The sequence below is a fragment of the Rattus rattus genome, chromosome 1 (assembly GCF_011064425.1).
Source record: "Rattus rattus isolate New Zealand chromosome 1, Rrattus_CSIRO_v1, whole genome shotgun sequence".
Lineage (NCBI taxonomy): Eukaryota > Metazoa > Chordata > Mammalia > Rodentia > Muridae > Rattus > Rattus rattus.
The window spans coordinates 23,486,908-23,508,877 of NC_046154.1; the positions used below are offsets into that span (position 1 = coordinate 23,486,908).

Here is a 21,970-nt window from a genome sequence, read left to right on the forward strand (position 1 = left end):
CCGAGCTATCTGCAAGGCCATGAGATCCCGTAGCTTGCGGACCGGGAAGGGCGCTGGGCTGGGAGCCTTGGTGGGTTGAGAGCCAAGGAACAGCGCGTGCAGGCTCGGAGCAAGTCCAGGTCGGGGAGGGGCGGGGTCGCGTCTTGGGGGGCGTATCCCGGGGGCGTGTCAGTGGGCGTAGCCTCTCTGGCCCCGCCCCTGAACGTCGCGGAGAGGGCGGGGGAGGAGCGCTGCGGGCGCGCGCCGCCTGGCCCGGCGGAAAGTTTTCCTGGAGGAGTTTTGGCGGCGGCAGCGGCGGCAGAGGCAGCAGCGGCGGCGGCAACCAGAGCGGGCCATGGACGCGCTCAAGTCGGCGGGGCGCGCGCTAATCCGGAGCCCCAGTCTGGCCAAGCAGAGCTGGGCGGGCGGCCGGCACCGCAGTGAGTGTGTGCGCCCCAGGTCGGGCCTCCGCCGAGCTCGGGGCCAAGGTGGACAGGGTGGCTTCGTCCCGCCCTGCGCGGCCCGGCCCCGGGGGTCATGTCCGGCTGCGTCTGGGGCGGGTCGGCGGGGAGCGCGCGGAATTCGGGGTCCCCAGGTGTGGCGCAGAGAGGACGTCTAGAGCCTCTCGACCCACTCCAGCGCAACCCACGGGGTCCCTTCTGAACGCTGAGTCCCGCAGGTCCCTGCCCCGAGGGGGCGATCCCAACCCGGGTGCCACCCAGGGTCCCGCTTCCTCCCCTCTGGATGCGTCCAGGTGGCGAGGTTGGAGTCCAGGCTGTTTTCAAACCCTGTTTTCCTCCGTACCTTCTCTTGGGGGCTGGTCCAAGTCCCTGGGCACCTAGGCAAAAGGCAGACTCAGACTCGCTGCCACTTCTCCCGGGAGTCTGGAAGGGCGGAGAGGAGCCTCCCCCAGTCACCTCTCCGGTTACTTTCTGAGAGGCGTCACCTGGCACCCTCCCCTGAGGCCTGAGAAACCTAGCTCAGGTCCCTCCCTTTTCATTTGTATGGAATCACCCAGGCCTTCCCTTCCTGGTGTAAAGCTTAAAGCACCTGAACTCCCGGCACACCCTTACCTGCTACCTACCTGGGGCCCTCACTAACAGTACCCCCTCCCCGCCCCCAGCTTCTTGCCAGCACCTTCCTTGCCAGGCTCCACCAGGGGAGCCCAAGTTCCCTGGTCCCCCGAGCGCCAGCGTGTCTGGGCCTCCGGAGCCCGCCCTGCCCCTCCTCTTTCCCACTGTGGTGTTACAGCTGTGGGCTCCTCCTAACCCTGACTGGCATCGAGAACGTGTGCTGGTGCCTACTGGTGGGGGGTGGGGGTCAGAGGCCCCTTGGGCAGGCATGTACGGTCTTCCACACTTAACTACCAAAATAGCCCTTCAAAAATTCGTGGGATGTGACCAGGGCTTCTGAGCCTGACCTTCCCTTCCAGTGGATGAACCCTGTGGTTTTCTCCTGGGACAAGAGGGAGAAGGGTGGGTGGGGAAGAGGTCTGAAGGGGAGGGAGCCAGGAAGCAGAGCTGAATCTAGGGGAGCAGGGTACATTTGGGACGGTGAGAGATTTCCCTGCCTGCTCCAGTCTAAGGCAGGTCACTTGTTCTTAATAATTCTGTTTCCTAGCCCAGAAAATAGGAAAATAGGTCTGGGGATATGTGCGCTGTGTTTGGTAGGGTGCTTGCCTTAGCTTGCAGGGAAGCCCATGGTACTAAGTTCTCCGTTCCAGGGCCAGCTCTAAACCAATCAGGTGTAGCAATGGTACACATGTCTGTACTCCCAGAACTAGGGGATTGGAAGCCTGAGAATCAGAAGTTCGAAGTCACAAGGTATCAGATAGTGAGTTTGAGGCCAGTCAGGGCTAGGTGTTAAGATGTTGCTAATCAGTTTTACAGGTTGGTGATAAGGTTTTATGCTGCCCAGGCTGGCCTGAGACTTGCTATGTAGACCAGGTGTGCTTTGATCCTCTGTCTCCCCCACCGCTGGGATCAAAGGTGTGCACCACCATACATATATCCCCATGTCCTCCAGGCTCAACCTGAATCTTACCAGGTTTGCCCAGCTCTGAGATGGGGGCGTGGGGGGGGTGTTCAGCCTGTCCATACCCTGGAGGGATACAGAGCTCTCCACTCTCCCTCCTCCCAAAGCTCTGCTCAGAGTGAGCTTCCCAGAAGCCTGGCCTATCTTTGTGGTTAAGTGTCAAGTTCGTAATCTTACTTTGGCAGAAAGAGTATTGCTTGCTGGAACTTTTGTGGGCGTGTCGGTGTGTTTTACTTGCGAGAGGTGGCCTCTGTGAATGCATGCTCCTGCCTCAGTCTCTGGTATTTGTCTCCTGTTAGCTCATTGGCTCCTGGGAGGTGATATAGGTTGAGATTCTTCAGACCCATTTTAGAGATAGGACCAGGAAATGAAGCCCATAACTCTCGGCACAGCATGGCCTGAGGCAGACTTCCCAAACCTAGGGGTCTTAGCCATATACTTCGGGTTTTCTGGCTGTTGGGGGATAGGCCCCACCCCAGGTTCCCCTAGGACCAGTGTTGGACACAGGTTAGAGAGGAAAGCCTTGGGTGTGTCCAGCATGAGAGGTTGGGACCTAGCCAGTCCTCTGGTCTAGCTTTCAAGATAAGAGGACCTGAGTTCGATTCTTGGGCTCCACTTGGAGGAAGGGGAGAACTGATTCCCCGAAGTTGTGACCTCCACACATGCACCTGGATTCCTCAGCTCCACAGACATGTTAAATCTTTATTTAAAAGAAAAGAAAAGAAAAAACCTCAGAGGACAAACCGAAGCTGGGGGATTCTGATTAGAATCAGCCCCTGTTAAGAAAGAGAAGTTTAGGGCTGGAGAGATGGCTCTGTGGTTAAGAGCACTGACTGCTCTTCCAGAGGTCCTGAGTCCAATTCCTAGCAACCACATGGTGACTCACAACCATCTGTAATGGGATCCGATGCCGCCTTCTGGTGTGTCTGAGGACAGCTAGTGTACTTATATAGAAAAAGTAAATCTAGAAGAGAAGCTTGAGGGGAGCTACAGCCAGCTTGAGGGCAAAGCACAGACTTGCTAGCCTTCCCTGACCTGGAAAGATTCTCCACTTTCCTCTTCTCCCTGGGAGCCATAAAGACCTTTGTTGTGTTTTTATGAGCCAGGGTTTCTCTGTATAGTCCTGGCTGCCCTGGAACTCACTCTGTAGACCAGGCTGACTTCCACCTCAGGGATCCATCCCCCTGCCTCTGCCCCTCGAGTTCTGGGATCAAAAGAATGTGCCACCATGCCACTGGCCAAAAGATTGTATCTCAGCTCCTGGCCAAGAACTTCCCCCAGCTCAGAAGTATTCTTTCTAAAGGACCTGGGGTCGCTGTGACCCTCATTCCTTTGTGGGTTGTGCTAGGCTGTCAGAGACCCTCCCCCCATAAAAAGATAAATATACGGTACTTGGTCCGGTAAAGTTACTCTAGATGGGGACCTGCTCATATTTACCTGTAGGCATGTAAAAGCTGCTGGGCCTAATGCTTTAATCCCAGCACCGGGGAGGCAGAAGCAGGTGGATCTCTGAGGGCCGGGTCAGCCTGGTCTATAAGCCAGTGCAGTGCAGCCAGAGCCACATATTAGAGATACCTTGTCTCAAAACCAAACAAAACATCATGTCCCTACCTGAGACAACGATAGAGACACCGTGTCCCCTGACAGTGTGCAGTGTCTCGTTGCTTCTCAGCTCTGGTGGAGGAATGGACAGAGGGAGAAGGCCACACATAATTGGTGGTGGTGGTGGTGGTGTGGGAGGCAGCATAGAATGCTAGCAATAAGAAAAAACCGCAGAGGGGCAGCTTTTTCAGAGAGCGTGGTGACTGTGCTAGTCTAGAAGTAGCCATTGAAACATGGGAGGGGTTTCCCAGGACAACTGAGGAGGGAAGGAAGCCCCAATGGTGGACGGTTAGGGCAGCCCCTGGGCCTTGGTTCAGAGGTGCCTCAGGGTAGAGTCCACACTAAGCTGTCTTGTTCCTCAATGGCTGGAGGGTGTTGAAGATAGGGACCAGAGTTCCCTAGTTCACAGGGCACCACAGGACAGAGATACCCTTAGCAGCCAGGCTGCAGAAAGAAAGGTGGGTGCTGGTGTCAGTGAGGAGGTGGTTTGCACAGAGAGGATCAGAGTATTGGGCCTCTCTTGAGAAGGTGACCTGCAGGACACAGGTGAGTTTAGGGAGCAGGAAAGGGGGAGCATTTGGCTAGTGGGACCACAGTCGTGGGGGACATTGAACAGGAGGCTCCTCTCAGTCTGGTTCCTGAGGGAGGGACAGGATGTTTGAGGAGCCGGGTCACCCGATGTTGACAAGGGTCAGATTCTCTCTTTGGGTGCCGTGGTACGTGTCACCCCTGCCTTGCGTTGGAAGGGGCTTGCTGGCTGCCGGATGGGGTGTGGTGCTTGGTGGGGTGGGCTGCTGTTCAGGGCCCCTTGTTTGTATTACTTGCTTGTGCTGTGACATAGTGACTTCCCCTAAATCCCGTAGGCTGCCACGTGTGTGTTAAAGCCCTTTGTGCTTGATGGGTAGCAGTTGACAGTGGCTGGCACTCATGGGGCTCTTGGTGTATGCCAGGCAGGGTCATCTGTCCTCATGACAGCCCCACCGAGCGGGTACTGTTAACCCATTTCAAAGCAAGGAAACTGAGGCTGGGGGGAGGCTGAGGGACTGAATCTCCTTTCCTTGCTCAAGAGAACTTTTTTTTTTCCTTCCAGTGTATGAGGAAGCTCTGGCTAGGGTAACAATCAGTTATTCATTTTTAAGGACAATCTTGGTGGCTTTAACTTCTGAAATTGGCTTAGTCCTTTTTTTTTTTTTTTCCCGGAGGGGGATGGGATGTTGAGACAGGGTTTCTCTGTACCTAGCTCTCTGCCTGTCCTGGAACTCAAAGATCCACTGGCCTCTGCCACCTGAGTACTGGTGCATGCATTGGCCGTAATGCCTGGTTCTTAGTCCTGCTGCATTTGGAAGCTTTCTGCCCCGGAGGTCTCAAAAGTCCCACCGAGTTTGTCAAAGGTGGCCATGTTCCTGGCAGGGCAGAGTTAGGATGTCCCTGCAGCTTCCTGGACACTGTCAACAGGCTTAGGAACCAGGCTGGGTCTGGGGCAAGGCTCGCCCTCTGTGGACTAGCTGCAGCTCTGGTGTTCAGACACCGGCCAGCCAGGTCTACTAGGCAGTGAGGGGCAGGGCAGGACGCCCACGTAGCCCTAACTCTTCTTGGAGCCTTAACAAGGCAGGAGGCTTGTTTAGCATGTGGCTAAAGCTAGAGTGGCATGTGGTCTGTCCCCAGCTACCTCCCACAGCAGGTCATCTGTAAAATTACAAAATGAAAATAGCGTAGTCATTACCCACCACAGGGCTGAAAATAACTCGGCCAGGAATAAGGCGTAGGGTGCAGGCCTGTGTTTGCCCAGGGGCCTCTGGGAGCTCTGCTTGGGAAGGGGTGCAGCCCTGGCTCCCTGCCGTTTGTGGCGTCTGGTGATAGGAGACCACAGTGGTCTGTCTCAGCACTCTTTCTTGGGGAAGTTGTGGCTGCCAGAGGCCTCAGGGAACAACAAGTCACGTGCCCAGAAGTGTAGGAGAGGAGACAGTCCTGCAAGGACCAGTGCTCAGACACAGCGAGAGCAACACTCAGGCCAGAGGCCCGTCCAGTTCCGGGTACTGCAGCCTGAGGAGCAGACTGGAGGGCAGGGCCTTTGGAGAAAGGCAGGCAGAGACAGCTGCGGGCGGTGGGTGTTGCTGCTGTGGGTGGACTCTGTAAGGCAGCAACAGCAATAGCCAGAATTGGGAGAGCCTGCTTAGACCTGCCCCAGGGCCCTGGGAGAGCCTGCATAGACCTGCCTCAGGGCCTGGCCTGAGCCTTCTCTATTTCACCCACAGTTGAAACAGCCCAGTGAGTCCCGAAGGTCACTTTCTCTATTTTATTGTATCCTTGAGACAGTCTCACTATGTAGCCCTAGCTGGCCTGCAGCGATGTCACTATGTAGACCAGGCTAGCCTCAAACTCACCTATTAGGATTTGGGGCATGCGCACCACACATTCCCTTTATTTATTTTATTTAGATTTTTTTTAATTTTAATTTTTTAATAATGTGTGTATGTGTGCACACACATGAGTGCAGGTTCCCACAGAAGCCAGAGAGGGGTATTGGATCCGCCTCAGGCTGGAGTTAGAAGGAGTTGTGAGCTCTCTAACCAGACCCAGTCTTCTGTAGCAGAAGCAGCAGCAGCAGCAGCAACACCACCACCATCACCACCACCACCACCACCACCATCATCATCATCACCATCATCATCATCACCATCATCATCACCCTTAACTGCTGAGTTATCTCTCAGCCCTCATTTTTTCCCCCCTTTTTCTTTTTTGAGACATCTTCTGTATGCCAGGCTGGCCTCAGACAGGCTGTAGAGTCAAGGGTGACATTAAATGTCTGATCTTCCCGCCTCTACTTCCCAAGTGCTGATTACAGCACGTGCCACCATGCCTGGTTTACGGAGAGCTGGGCATGGTGCCCAGGACTTCATGCACGCTAAGCAAACACTCTGCCAATAAACAACACCCCCAGATTCCTTTCCCCACTTTATAGATGAGGAAACCGAGGCTCATGGAGATCTCACTTAGGGTCATTCAGAGTATCAAACTAAGGGCCTCGAGGTAGCTTGCCTGCTTCTGATTACTACGCGCCCCCGGCTGGGCGTGTGGATCGCTGCACAGCTCTGGCTATCCTGGAACTCCCTACATAGACCGCTGGCACCAAACTTAGAGCTCTGCCTGCTTCTGCTTCCCAAGTGCTGGGATTAAAGGTTTGTTTTTGATACAAGATCTCAAGGTGTAGTTTAGGCTGGCCTCTAATTTAGAATCCTCCTGCCTCTTCACGAGATTACAGGAGGGCACTGCCGAACTGGGTTGGGAAGGAGCACTTTGGATATTGAGAAAGATGTTGCAGTAGGTGTCGGGAGCTTGTGGGGGGCGGGGCATGCGCACGCATGCGCGTACCGTGTGTGCTTGGCGAGGAGGGAGGAGCTTTCAAACACCCCGCTGTCACTGTGGGCATCTCTTCTGACTTGCTGTGTTATCCTGGGCAGGACATCTCTGGACTTCAGTTGTATCATCTGCAAAGTCAAGGCTTGGATAGAGAGTCTCTGAGGCTGGACCATCGAGAAAGGGTCAGCTCAGGGGAGGAGGGGAGGAGAAACATGTCAAGCATTTGAGGTCCAGGAGGGGAGAATGTTTTGACAGCAGAGAGATCACCAATGACCTTGGCGAGCTTTGGCCCTTTGGAATGAAGTGAGCGGAAGTGACTTTGGACAGGGGCCAGGAAAGGGCTGAGCCAGAGGAAATGGGAGAGCGGGACCCAGAGATAGGGGAAGGATGTTTGCCTTAAGGCAGGGATGGATAATGAGAAAAGGCCACTGGTGATTGATTAGTAATGCCTGCCTGTGGCCATAGTAGAGAAGCAGGGAAGCATTGCTGTCCATTAGCAATGTCTGCCAAGGACACAGGCAGTGGGCATGGATGGGCCTCAGGTTGGGAGTGGTGAACTGGCTACCTTGTCTATGAAGGAGTGGCAGCACTGGTTATTAGGAAATGCCTAAGGACGTCTCTCTGACCTTTGACTAAAATGGAGACAGTTTTGCCTTGTGGCAAGTTAGAGTCCTTTGTACTCCAGTTCCCCAGCTGTAGAATGGCACAAAAGGGCTGCAAGGCCACCGCCCCTGGACTGTTGTTTGAAATGGCAGCTCAGCGCGTCCTGGAGATAGCGGCCTGAGCCTTGGTTTCTTTCAGAGCAAGGAGTTGTTCTGGAACCCTCATTGCCTGACACGGAATTGGGGGCACCACAGGGGCCCTCTGCCCCACCTCGGAGGATCTGATGGCTCCCATGTTGAGTTGGGCTTTGGGGTCATCTGAGTTGGGGCTCAGCCTCATGTTCAGAGATGAGGTCCAGAGGGCAGAGTGTCAAACGTAGCTGAGGTTGCGGGTACAGGACATCCCTGTACTCAGAAAACATTGCCAGCTGTGCTGGGCTCTGGGCGAGCAGTCAGCAGAATTCCTGCTCACTTCAGCCTGAGAGGAGGTCCCCTCCTGCCGCCATCCATGGGCACACAGTGTCAGCGGGTGACATTGTCTTGCTCAACATATACCGTGAGCTGTGAGCCCTGTGCATGAAGTGACAGAGCCCCTGGACCCCAAGGCTCTGGGACATGGCCAAGGAAGGCTACAGGGAATCCAGAGGGGCAGAGCCATGGTGATGCCCCTTGAGCCCAGGATTCTGCCTGCTCCTGACAGTGTAGGAATGCCCTAAGCCTCTATCATGGCCGTTCCCTCACAGCTGGTGGGGAAGGCAAAGGGCTTCTGTGTGGAATGGGCACAGTCACATGAGTGGCTCCTACGGGTGCAGTATCTGTGGGGTGACAGGAGGGGCCCTAACAGAGCAGTGACCTCAGTCTCTTAAGTAAGCTTGGCTCTGTTTCCCTCGGTGTCATGGGCGCCCTTAGCCTCATTTCCAAGGAGGAGTTGGGGGAGGCCAAACCTTCCCTTGGGGTCCTTACTCCCCCTTGACCTCAGCAATCTTTCCTGCATGGGGGCCAGGTGGGTCCCTTCCCAACTCTCCCCTGCCCTCTCTCTGAACCCAGGCTCACTCCTCCTTTTTGATGACATCTAATCCTAGTCCCTCTCCTTGGGCACTGTATCTTTGCTGGTCCTCTAAACAAGTGCGTAGCTGGAAGGTAACAGCCTGTGGGTAACTCTACCTGTATTTGCCGTGATAGCTGTTGGTCCATGCCTTCAGCTCCCGAGCCTCAGTTTCCTTAACTATACTGTGTGATAGTCCTCTTCTCAAAGAATCAGGGCTCAGGAGGAGGAGGGACCATGTGCCCTCGGCCCTGGCGTTTAGTTTGGGTTCAGGAGATGGCATAGCCATCGTTTTGACTTCCTGGTCTTCAGAGCAGCTGTCTACGGCGTGTGTGGCAGGTGTGGGTGCTCCTAAAGCTGAATGGGGGTCAGTGCACATGAAGCAGCTAGGGTGTGGGGTAGGCTGGGAGGTATCAGTCAAAGTGAGGATGGAGGGCACCCCAGGGCCCTTTGTAAGCGTGCCGAGGAGGTGGGCGGTGAGAACCAGGCCTGCTCAGCAGACTGAGGGCTGTCTGTCCTGTCCTAGAGTTGCCAGAGAACTGGACGGACACTCGGGAGACACTGCTGGAGGGCATGGTTTTCAGCCTCAAGTACCTTGGTATGACATTGGTGGAGAGGCCCAAGGGTGAGGAGCTGTCTGCAGCTGCTGTCAAGAGAATCGTGGCTACGGTGAGTGTCCAGACAGGAGGCCAGGAGCCCGGGATGGCTCCCTCTGCCCCAGTTACCCTTGTCCTCAGGTAGGATCTCTACGACATGAGCTTGAACCTGGTCCACCTTGAGTCTCCTGTGTCCAGCTCATGGGTATTTATGGAGATCGCCTTTCTGTAGTCAGCATCCGCCTTTCAGACCATCCTGGCCTTGGCTGCTTCCAGCCCTAAGTCCCCATATCAGGCCCCTGGTGACTCACTAGCTCCAAAGAGGGAAGGAAGTTGTTCCCCATTTACCATGTCCCCACTGCTTGGCTGTGTACCTCAATGGAGTGTCTTCTCCCACCTCTGAGTGAGTGAAGGCCCTTTAAGTCAGCTCCCTAAGGTGGCCTTGACCTGCAGCTCAGGCCCTGGCATGTGGGTGGAGTGGGTCCCCAGGTCATGGTGCTGGGCTGCGGCACCTAGTGATCTGCCTAGTGCTGTCCCTCCCCCACTCTTCCCCTGGGAGTCCCTGTTTTCTGGGATGGGGAGGCATTGGTCCCCTCCTGTGAGGGCCAGTGTTCTTCAGGTGTCAGCTGGGAGTGGGCAGTCTTTGTCCATGTGTGTCCCGGAGGGTTGTCCTGGTCTGCTTTCTGCCACTGAGCTAAAACACTGACGAGTTGGGTAGGAAAGGGTTTGTGTGTCTTAAACTTGCACCATAGCCTGTGGCTAAGGGAAGTCAGGGCAGGAACTGAAGTGGAGACCACGGAGGAATGAGGCTCACTGGTTTGCTCCTCATGGCTTGCTCAGCCTGCTGTCTTAAACAATTCAGGGCCACCTACCCCCACAGGGCCCTCCTACATCAACCACCAGTCAAGGAACTGCTCCCTCAGACTTGTTTCCACAGGCCAATCTGATGGAAGTGTTTTCTTAATTGTGGTTCCCTCTTCCCAGTTGATCCTAGCTTGTGCCAAGTTTACAAAAGCTAGCCAGCACCAGGGTGCCAGTGGAGTGTCCTCCGCATGGCCCGTGACAGTTGTCTGTGCAATGAGATACAGCGCACAACAGGCTGCCTCTTCTGACCCCTGTGTGCCCCTAGGCCAAGGCGAGCGGGAAGAAGCTGCAGAAGGTGACACTGAAGGTGTCACCCCGGGGGATCATCCTGACTGACAGCCTCACTAGCCAACTCATTGAGAACGTGTCCATTTACAGGTACGCTGAGCGGGGACTGGCTCACCACTTGAGGGGATGGTCGGAGTGTCCCAACTTACAGCCTTCTCTCTGGGCCCTGGGAACGTGAATGTTCCTCATCTGTAAAATGGGCTGGGTGCAGGTCCCGCCTTCCTGTGAGGTTATGTAGTGCCACTGAGAAACCCACAGCTCACAGGGAGGCCGGGGTAGCAGGCATAGCTGTTCCCTAGCCAGCCGAAGGCGGCTCAATGGACCTGAGCTGAGCCAGGCTGGGAGCACACAGCTCTGAAGTCTGCCTGTTCTTTCTGCCTTGAGCACAGTGCTCAGCCCTGGTTAGTGTCCCAGGGGACTCATGCAGGATCTGGAACAAAAACGGAGACATTTCCTCCCAGGTCCTAAGGGAAGTAGAGTCTAGCCCCAGGGCCTTCAGGCTACCCCACTTCTCCCTCTGCTGGTCAGGTGGAGTGGGGGGAGAGGCCTGAGACTGTACAATGAGGTAGAGGCTGAGCTGGGACTTGTACACCAGCTAGAGCTCTGTCTCTGGGTCCCAGGACAGGGTGGGGCGGGCATGGGTGTGCTGAAGTGATTCCAGAGGGCCAGGCCTGGCTGCTGCCTTTACCCCATCTCCCTCAGCCAACACCTGCAGTGGCTGCTTAGCACTGTGCTCTGGGCACTTCCAGGCCAGAAAGGAACGGAGGGAGGGCACAGGAGATAGCGTTTCCTCAGAAAGAAAATGAGGAGAGTGTTGCCAAGAAACCTGGGAGGACTTCCCAGTGGTGGTGGCTCCTTACAGGATCTGGCTGATGGCTTTCCAGAAGCGAGGGATAGTTAGCAGGAGGCCAGATTCCTAGGACGGAAAAGCATCTGGGGACATGGCAGCCACTTCTCCCCTCCTGGGGCTGATCGGGGGGTTTATTGGAGTGGTATGCTAAAATCTGGGAGTGTGTTGGTGGCTGGTGGATCTGCTGAGCTGCCCCACCCCTGAGCCACCAGCCCTTCCCCTAGCTGTGGTTCTCGGGATAAATGGAAGTAGGGAAGGGCTAGCCAGCAAGTGAGCAGGCGATGAGGGCTGTGGTGCCGAGGTTGTGGGTAGAGAGGCAGGAAGCTGGTGTGTCTGCCCTGCACCCACTGGGCTCCGGGTGGGTCACCTTTACATATACCCGGCCCTGGCTCTACCCCTAGCCTCCGGGAAGAATGGTCCTGGATATTATCTGGTGTCTGGTTGGTGTAGAGCAGTATTTCCCAACCTGCGGGTCAAGGCCTCTTTGGGGGAAGGGGTGGAAGGACCCTTTCACAGGGGTGGCACTAGGAAACGGATATTTACATTACGATTCATAACCGTAGCAAAGTCACAGCAACAAAAAGAATTTTCTGGTTGGAGCCACCCCAGCACGAGGAACTGTATTAAAGAGTTGCAGCATCAGGAAGGCTGAGAGCCACTCGTCAGAGTATGTGAGGGGCTGTGGTAGGCAGGGTGGCGTCTTGCTGCTCCTTCCAGCCAGTGGACACGGACCCATCAGCACTGTGGTTGTGAGTTCACATCCCGGCTCTATCAACAGCATTGTGTCCCAGACCCCTGGCTCTGAAGATCACTCGGACGTTAAACAAGGAAGAATCTATAATGTCCCTTGGCACGTTGGCTGGTGTGCAGTTAGGTTCAGATGTCCCCGTGAGGGATGTGACTCAGTGTGACCTGGAGAGAAGACAAAGAGGCTTCCTTCACTGTGGCCCGAGTCTCTCCCTGTAGGTGGCTCAGGACGCCAAGGCCAGATCCACAGAGGCTTGCCTTGGTGCAGACCCGGCAGCAGGCTCTCTGGGCCCGCGGAGAGGCACGTCCAGATGTGGAGAGGAGCCACGCAGGCCTGGTGAGACTTCTCACTTGCTTTCCAGGATCTCCTACTGCACCGCAGACAAGATGCATGACAAGGTGTTCGCATACATAGCCCAGAGCCAGCAGAACGAGAGCCTGGAGTGTCACGCCTTCCTCTGCACCAAGCGGAAAGTGGTCAGTGTGAGAGCCAGGCCCAGAGGGGACGGGGACTTAACCGGAGGAAATCCTGGGGAATCTCAAGCGGGCGTGAGAGGACATGGCTTTGGGGGCTGGAATCAGTTGTGACTGGCTGATGGTCTGGCTGTGGACGGTAGCCAGCCCATGTCCCCTGGAAGCATCTGGGGGTGGGGGGTGGTATTCCTCAGGTATGAGATTGGTTGGGTTGAGGCTGTGACGGTCATGGAGAAGTCTGGGTGTAGAGGCCTTGCAGGGATAGCTTTTGGAGATGAGAAATGGAGGATCCGGTAGAAGGTAAAACTGAGACTCCTCTGGGCTGGGCTCTCTGGGGTCACACTTGGGAGGCAGATGGCCTCTTTGCAACCCCTCTGTGCTTATTTTAGAGCTGGGCTTCCGAGTGTTTGGTCTCTAGGGTGGTTCCACAAGGTGGAAGTAGTTAGCATCTCTGTCGCTTTCCCTTTAGCCTTTTAATTACAATAAAACCCACCCCAGAAGCCAGCTAGCTTGCTCATGACGGCACAGCCAGCCAGGCGCAAAGCAAAGTTCCGAGCCCACATTCCCGCTCCTCTGAACACCTGCAAGGCTAAGAGCTTCCTGTCCGTGCCCCATGGCCACATCTGACGGGGTTAGGTGGGGACACTGTGGTGGCCTCCAGCCTGTGCTGTGACTGGGGAGGGCCCAGCACTGTTCTGACCTTGTTGTTGACACTGGCTTCTGGGGCTCTTGAGGGTCGAGTGTGAGGCTCCTGACGTCAGCTGGCTGAGCATCTGTGTCTGCCGACAGCTCGGACCTGACCCCAGCCCCGTGCTCCTCAGAGGAGATGAGACCCTTGGCCTCCCCATCCAAGGACACATCAGGAACTCCCATCTCTGGGACCCCACGTTCCTAATATCAGATGAGTTCCTGAAGGCTGCAGGAACAAATGACAACAAGCAGTGACTGGAAACAGAATAGATTCATCGTCCTTCCAGTCCTGGGAAGAGGCTGGCTGGAGTAGGACAGTGAGTGGCCTTGCATTTCTAAAGCAGCTCTGGAGAGCAGCCACATCTCATGATCCTTCTTTCTAAAGCACCTTCATGGTCTGACCACAGTCCTTGGGCCCAGCCTCTATTTTCAGAGGCAGCTGTGTAGTCTGTCTTAGTCACTGTGACAAGATACTATGACCAAGGCAACCCTTATGAGAGGAAGTGTTTAACTGGGGACTTGTTTACTGTCCAGAAATTTAGTCTGTTATCACCGTGGCAGGAAGCAGGCGGCATGCAGGCAGGTGCTGGAGCAGTAGCTGAGAGCTACCTCCAGTTCCAGAGGCATAGAAAGCAGCCCTGGGCCTCCTGTGGGCTTTTGACTTCTTCCAACAAAGCCACGCCTCCTGATCCTTCTCAGACAGTTCCTCTCCCTGATGCCTAAGCATTCACATATGTGGGTCTATCAAACTCCGGCACATTCTCCACACTACTGCTTCTCTGATCGTCCCTCTGAGGCCCCTGTGGTGGTAATGGCCACTGCATAAACCAGATTATCCCCCCCCCCATTAACCTAATCCCACCCGTGAGGCTCTATTGCTACGTGTAGGACACCCAGAAGAATGGGAACAGCCAGTGTACAGTGTGGCAGTGTGACCATGGGCGAACCCTGCCCTTCTCAGATCTGCTTACCTATCAACAGAATGAGGAGGTCACCCCAGTGACCCCTAGGGTTGTTCCAAAGCTCCCCCTTTTTTTTTTTGCCTCCCTTATTTCTTTGTAGACTCATGCTACCAGCCATCCTCCTGGGGTCCTGCAGGGGCCTGAGCATTGGTGGCTTCTCCCATGATTGCCTGGTTCCCACAGATGGCAGGCGACTCTGGTGTGAATGAGGCCACATTGACTTAAAAATATAAACTTAACTCTGTCCCCATTGTTTGCTTCTTCCTCCCCACGGAACGCAGCGCAGAGCACCAGGCAGGGCTGCTAGCCCTAGATCATTGTGCAGGGCAAGCACTAGTGGGAGGGGCATCAGCACAGGAAGCAGCTCTCTCTGAGGTGGGTTCTTGGAGTGAGACAGAACAGGTCCAGGCCCAGCCATTCAGAGGGAGGCCTGGCCCAGAGGACTATACACAGCCTGCCCCAAGTTGGAGGGATTGCTGACAAAGGCAGAAGCCAGCTACCTCATGGCTGAGGCTGGCAGAACTGCACAGGTTGGGGGCAGAGCTCTTGCTGGACACCTAGCTGTTATTGTCTGCATGGCCTGGCTGTGATCTGTCCCCCACCCATCTCTACCTTTTGTCACCCAGGGTTCCCAAGCCACTCCGGGGTGGTATAGTTACCTCTCACGGTCTCAAGAACGTCGCTGGGTTCCAAGGCCATAGCTCTGAGGGCCATAGTGTGGATGACCTGTAGGCCTGCGATGCTCTGATTATCTGAAGGAGAGGCAGGGATGAGTTGGCACCCTTGGCTCCGCCCATCTCCAATCTGTGGACAACACTCTGCAGTCTGGAGGAAGGACTGGGCTTGACACTGAATCCGGGGCTCGGCTCTAGGGTGGAGGTGTATGGACCTAGAGGTTAGGGAGCTGTTAAAGGAGGAATAGAGTAGTGGCCAGGAGTGTGCCAGGCTAAGGGGAGAGATGTGAGGAAGGAGTGCAGCTAGCTTAGTGATTGGGTGTGCAAAAGCACAACTCTGGGTGTGCTGGGCCTGAGGACACCATCAGGTAGCTATGCGGGGGCAAGGTGCAGAACCTGGGCTGCAGATTGTTGCCTCTCCTTGTTGGCTAAGCAGGACGCTTGGGCAAAGGGGTTCCTTCTGGGCCCCTCACAGACAGCCAAGGCCTCCCTTTCCTGGTCTTGTTTAAGCCTGACCAGAACATCACTGCAAGGAAGTGGTTCAGTTACTCAGGTAAGAAGCCTCAGCTCAGCGAGCACTCGGCCTCCGTGCTCAGAAGGGGAGGAGTTGAGGCTCCCCGTGTGGGTATAGGCTTGGACACCCTAGTTCTGTCTGGTCGAGGGGACAGTGGTATTTTTTCCACGTAGTCCTTAGTATTCTGAAGTGATCTTTGTGCAAAAGTTAACATGGGAGCCAGGTAAGCCCTGGCAGGGCTGATAGTAAACGCAGGGCATGGTATATGCTGCATACCTGGCCCTCTTTGACTTATTGATAAGGCCTGCTTATGGCGAACAAGACAGGGATGTGGACAGTTGGGTCATGTGGAAACTTCTAGGTAATAAGACAGACAGACCCACAGCAGAGGTCCCAGGAGGGCAGCACTGTGGCCTGGGGAATACAGGTCTTCCCTCTGGGTGTTCCTGTGGCTCACCGCTGGGGGTCCCTGGGGAAGTGAGGTCACCCTGCAGCTACCTGTCCCCATTGCTTCACATCTCAGCTCGGGTTATGTTTACCGTGACCTACTGTACTGGGCAGAGGGGTAGGAGCGCAGATGAACCAGATTTATGCAAACAGCGTAAACCCCTTTCCCCAGGTTACGGCACACAGACATAGTGGCATTTCTGTAGCCCTGCACACGGGTGACCAACCCTTCCTTGCTCCAGAGAATAATGATCTGACTCGGGCTGGTAATTAGCCCATATTTTTAGTTCATGGGCAATTCTCAATGGTAACTGGGTCTATTAAACTCGATTCAGACGTGACAGCTTAAATTGTAAACAGCTGTGAGGAGTTTCATACGTAATTGCCATATTTAAGTTTTACCATAAAGCATCCGTACTTCCATCAAAAATGTAAATGACGGAGACATTCAAATGAGATTTTATACCTCGTGAGGTTTAATTGGCGTAGATCAGTCAGTTTGGAGATTTTGAAATTTTTTTTTTTGAAGAGTTTTGAAGGCGGTGGCCACAAATTTATTTCTCAATTAAATCGAGTTGTCTGGCGGAAGCTGCTTAAGGCTGTAATTGAAGTTATGTGGTGCCCTGCACTCCCAGCACTGAGCTGGTTACCACAGGCCCGGGCTAACTGGAGATTGTAGACCTGTGCCACAGTCAGGACCTCAGACAGCATCACTGTCACTGGAGGGTCAGACCGAGGTCTGAGCTGCAGCTCCCCTCCTCGCTGGTAGGAAACATTCACATTGGGATGTAAGCCTGTGAGATAGAGAGAGACGCTTCCATCAGCGGATTCCAGAGGGAGGTGGGCGGGGCCCTGGAGCCCTGTGCTGATGACAGAGGTGGCGCCAAGGCACCCGCTCTTAGGCTGGTCATATGCTAGATGACTTTTGTTCCTGACCACCGCCAACAGCTTGATTCTGCTACCTCCTACCTTGCTGGGGTGTCAGTTTTCAGCGACTAGCACCCCCAATGCCCTGTAACCCCGAATAGTGGAACCTTGACCTCTCTGGCTGTGGTTCATTCAGACATGGCTGGGACCTTCCACTCCTGGCTTCTGCTGTCTGGTCCAAGAGTTCTGTGAGTATAGGGAATCCTCAGATAACCCAGGAGGACTTCCCAGAAGTAGCTCTCGAAGTTGGTTTAGGTATGCCTGAAGGGAAGAAAAAGGGGGTGAAGGGGGAGCAGTGGGGGTGGAGGGACTAGACAGGAAATGCTCCATTCAGGCTTCAGCTGCCTCTCTGGGGTGTGGCTTCATTGTGCCCTAGGCTGCTGCGGGAAATGAGGGAGCTAGGCTCCTGCCCCCTTCCCTAAGCCTTCCAGAGCCGGGCATGGGGTAGGAACCCCCCAGCCCTCCAGTTTGTACTTGCTTTTGCTGGCTGATACTGCACCTACCCCCAACCCCATTTCCTGTTTTTCAGGCACAAGCTGTCACCCTCACTGTAGCCCAAGCCTTCAAAGTTGCCTTTGAGTTTTGGCAGGTGTCCAAGGAAGGTGAGTCTTCCTCCTGGGCCCTGGGAGTGACATTAGCAGAGGCAGGTACCACCCAGGAGTCAGACCTGGGCTGACCCCACGCTCAAACCTGCTGGGTTTGTGGTTTTGGACGGGTCCTGTTAACTTCTCTAAGCCTCAGTTTCCCCATCTGGACAAAGACCACCTTCCCCCTTCTTTAGAGTGTTTGAGTTTAAGTGAACTCTGGAAGGCGTTGCTCCTCTTTGATGGAGACCTCCTATTGCCTCTGAGCATGCTCGGCCTGCCTCTGCCCCAGTGGTTAATGGAGACCTTGTCTGGCTGTGAGGCCTCAGCAGCTCGTGCCTTGATCCCACAGAGAAAGAGAAGAGAGAGAAAGCCAACCAGGAGGGAGGAGACGTCCCAGGGACCCGACGTGACAGCACCCCCTCATTGAAAACCTGTGAGTCGTGGGCACTGAGCCTGCCCTCTACCCAGGCCTTCCCTCCTGGCCTCTTACTGTTTCCTGTTCTGTTAAGTCAGCAACACATGTGCCTTGTTGGCAGCTAAGCAAGTTGCCGTGGTTGCTCCTGCACCTACCCAGGTGCGCCCGTCTGTATCTGCATAATTGTGTATGCGCTCCTGTCTGCCCCAGAGCCTGGTAGGCACCCCAGCCTACTTGGTGTGCATTTACACATTTAACTTCTGTTAGGAGTTTGCAGGTTCCAGGTGCCCTCCAGGGCCACGGGTTCTCTCTGGTAGGCAACTGAGGGCTTCCAACTGCACTCCAGGGGAAAGAGGGTTGGACTGGGGCTCCAGGCAATCAGGGTCCTACATCCGGACAAGGCCAGAGTCCAAGAACAAGTCAGGACCAGTACAGTGCAGGGGTACCAGAATGTGTGCAGAAGAGGTTAGAGGGGAGGTACCTCCTTCCCTCCTGATGTCCTCAACTGACTCCTCATAGCGGTCGCTACTGGGAACCTGCTGGATCTGGAAGAGCTGGCTAAGGCCCCGTTGTCCACAGTCAGCGCTAATACTAAGAACATGGACGACGCACCGCGGCCTCAAGTCTTGGGCAACAACAGCGTCGTCTGGGTGAGTAGCTCTGTGGCCCTGGTATGGTTTTGGGATCCGGTGAGCTTTAGCCTGGTCTCTGAACAGCCTGGAGTGGTTCCTGGGTCCAGGCCCCGAGACCATGACTTGCAGGCCTCTGGGAGGACCAGACCCAGCCCAACAAACAGCACCCAGGCTCTGGGGGGAGCGGCTGAACAATGACCCCTCTGAAGCCAAGGTTGGGTCATCAGCAGGCCTGGTTCCCAGCACGGCTGTCTCCTCACAATACTCCCAGTCCGAGTGTCTGCGTCTCTTCCCACTCTGAGCCGCAAAGACTCCCTTGTTCCAGGCACGGCAGGTTTGTGCCTGGCACCCCTCCCTTCTCAGCTGTCTGAGCGCACAGCCCTGCCGCTGGCTCTCAGGACGCAAGGCCAGTGCCTGACCTCTGTGTCAGCTTTTTCATTCCCTCAGTGAGGACACCGGCCTCCCACAGCACCTCCTGGAGGAACCTGAGTGACTTTTAATTTCAATTTTCATTTGGCAGTCAGTTTCAGACTGCACTATTCCAGTGGACACTGCAAACGTTAGTTCGCATCCGCAGTGGCACATGTGACTGACCAATTGGACCCGGCTCCAGCATCTGCAGATTCCTTACTCCACTGGGTCCTCAATAGCCTTCTGGGCCAAGAGTCACTGGAATGACACCCTGTGATTGTCATGGTGCCTGCTGGCCTTTCTTTTCCTTCCTTTCTTTCTGCCTGACTTGCTTTGTTTTGTTTGAGACAGGGTCTCTCTACATAGCCCTGGCTGTTCTGAACCCTGGCCTCAAACTCAGGAATCTGCCTGCCCCTGCCTCCCAAGTACTGGGATTAAATGTGTGAGCCACGGGTCCCGGTTTTGAGTCCATGGATTGGGCGTGAAGCCTGCCTGTGCTGATTTTTATAGGCCTCTCCTCCCAAGGCACACACAGCTCCTGGGTCCCTGTAACTCCCTTGGGGAACGTGGCCCCACCCAGAGTTCTTACTTCTTGCTTTGTTTCCAAGGAGCTGGATGACGGTCTGGATGAAGCGTTTTCAAGGTAACACTCTGAGGGCTTGTGCTGGGTATGTGGGCCCCAGGCTGGACCTGGCTATCCTTCACTCTTGGGCTTTAGCCTTCTGCACAGCAGTTCTTGGGTTCCTCCAGGGACAGGGAGCTTACTACCTAGGCATGAAAACCTTGCAGGGTATCTGATGTGTGAAAATGCTTTTGTAGTTCAGTCAAAATGCAGGCGCAGCTTGAGAAGGCTGCAGGTGACGACTGGCTTGCTCCCATTGCCCTGGTTCCTAGTACTGAGTCCTGGGTCCCCAGGCCTCCCTCATCCCCCCTTTTGGATCTGTAGGACCTTCATAGGCCTCCTGTCTCAGGGCTTTGCTTAGGGTTGGTACCTTTGCTCTCCAGCCTCGGTCCTCCCAGCCACCTCTTGCTGCAGCCAGGGGCCAACCAGCAGGAGAGGCCCTGGCTAAGGACTCAGGGCTTTCTCCCACCTTCCCTGATTCACTGGCTGATTCTAATCCCATTTGACAAAACAGCTTCATCTGATTTTCTTAAGTGTTTAATTGTCACAGGTCCTTATTATCAATTTCAAAAGTCAAATCACTGTGTATGCTGATCCCTTGGCCCAGACTGGCCCCATGTCTGCTGACCCTGGTGTCTGTCAGCTCACAGCCTTGGTGCTGGGGACTGTGCGTTTGCTCAGGGCTATCAGAGGCCTCCATCCAGATGTGTATATACCCCAGGATCCCCTCCTGAGGACAGAGCTACCTAGCACTGACCTCTCCAGGTTCCACTGGACAGTAAGGCAGACGGAACGAACAAACCAGTAATGTCTCCTTGTGCTCTCGCCAAGTCTTCTCATGACTGAACATTCCCTGCCTACAACTGCTTGGTAGATACCTGGGCTCTGTTAGAGCAGGGTTCTTTGACCTGCCCCAGTGCTCTCACTCTCTTGCGCATCCTGTTGTCAGGGCCTTTACCTCCTTGGCTAATCTTTGAGTCCAGCCATTTCCCGACTCACGGCCTCCCTTCAGGCCCAGTGCTGTCCAGGCTACCCCTGTCCTTAGCCCCTCACCTGATGCTTGGCTTACGAAGTTTTGCCTTCCAGGCTGGCGCAGTCACGGACAAACCCTCAAGTCCTGGACACTGGACTGACGGCACAGGATATCCATTACGCACAGTGCTTATCGCCCACCGACTGGGACAAGCCTGACAGCAGTGGCTTCGATCAAGACGACGTCTTCAGCTTCTGAGGGCCTGAGGCTGGCAGTACACGGCTGGCCTAGCCATGTGGTAGACCACCAGCCACCTGCAGCAGGACAGCCAGCCCCAGGAGCCATCAGCTGCCTTTGGCCAGTGGCATCAGAGCCTGCAGATTCGAGTTGCACAGTCACGCAGGGAGAGGGGTTAGAAAGATGCCTGGGGTATCCGGTTGATGACTCCTGGTTTATGCTCAGAAACCAGGTTCGATTCAGGTGCTCATGGTGTGTGCAGGGCGGGGCTGGCCTCCTGGCCTCTCTCCTGGAGCCAGTGTCCCTTCCTGCTGTAGGTGTCCGGACAATGACCAAAGTGTTGCTTGTTCCTCTTCTCTGGGGCATCCTTACTCCTGAAGCAGTAGGAGCCTGTTGTTCTTTGTGTGCTGGACGGGACATGGCTTTCAGGAAAGTCGGGGTCCTCAAGCTCGGCTTCCTCAGGGCCAAGTAGCTGAGGCTCTCAAAGAGGCAGCCCCTGACCAAAGACATTTAATCTGCACTTTAACTCACGTAATGGACGTGGTTCGAGGTCCGTGATGGTGCTCTGGGAGTAGAGTTTGCTTCCTGCCCTCCCTCCACAAGAGGGCCCCAGTCCCTGACATGGTCCACATAGTGCTAGGACCTAGTGTACCAGCTGACCACGACTCCAGAGTCACTGCAACCATAGGGATCTCCTTTGTGGCTCCTGGGAGCCCCCCAAACAGACAAAGCTGGGCCTGCTCTTCTGTCTTGTCTGTATGTCCCTGTGTGTGCTCCGTTTTCTGCCTCCCCATAACTCCTGGGACGATACCAAAGCCTGGTACTAGGTTGTGGCAGGATATTTTGCATCCATTTTACAGATAAAGAAACTGAGGCAACACGTTGGGGTGGGGGGGCGGTGGAGTTGAGAATAGAACCCAGATCTGATACCAAAGCTGCCGTCTGTGCTGCCGCCTCGCAGCCCACGCCTCTTTCTCTCTGGCTTTGTTGTCCTCCCAGGAACCAGAACGCCCCAGCTATTTTCTGACCAAAATGTGTTTCATAACAAACCGTCTGGTGCCTTTCCACACAGCGCTGGCGCAGGCCGCCATGCCCTGCTAGCTGCTACGCGGCTGACTTCTGGGCAGATGTGTTTGGAAGTCTGTTAATTCCCCAGGTGAAACAGAATCCTGCTCTAGAAACACCTCGCTGTCCTTTCCTGACCCGCAGCCTTAGAGGTCCCTCAGCCCTAGCTGGTGGTGGTTGGGAGGTCCAGTGGTGAGCTTCCCTTAGTCTCTCTTTTCTCCCTTCACTGGTCCCGCAGGCTCTGGCATCCTGAACCTCAGCCAAATCACAATCATCTTTCCATCCCAAGGAGCCCCCAGTGGCCGGCCGGGCTTGTGAAAGCAGGTCTCAGTATCCCCGGGAAAAACATGCTCTTCCTGAGTGGCTGAGT

The 21,970-nt window shown here is 55.1% G+C and overlaps 1 protein-coding gene across 1 annotated transcript; it reads left to right on the plus strand.

Moving 5' to 3' along the window:
- The first annotated feature begins 215 nt into the window (after window positions 1–215).
- On the plus strand, window positions 216–21,278 carry Ldlrap1 (low density lipoprotein receptor adaptor protein 1). The gene is made up of 9 exons (XM_032896367.1): window positions 216–419; window positions 9,152–9,294; window positions 10,351–10,463; window positions 12,333–12,447; window positions 17,188–17,260; window positions 17,595–17,678; window positions 18,180–18,310; window positions 19,312–19,346; window positions 20,412–21,278. The coding sequence occupies exons 1-9, from the start codon at window positions 335–337 to the stop codon at window positions 20,554–20,556; spliced, it is 924 nt and encodes a 307-aa protein (XP_032752258.1). The 5' UTR covers window positions 216–334; the 3' UTR covers window positions 20,557–21,278.
- Window positions 21,279–21,970: the final 692 nt, after the last annotated feature.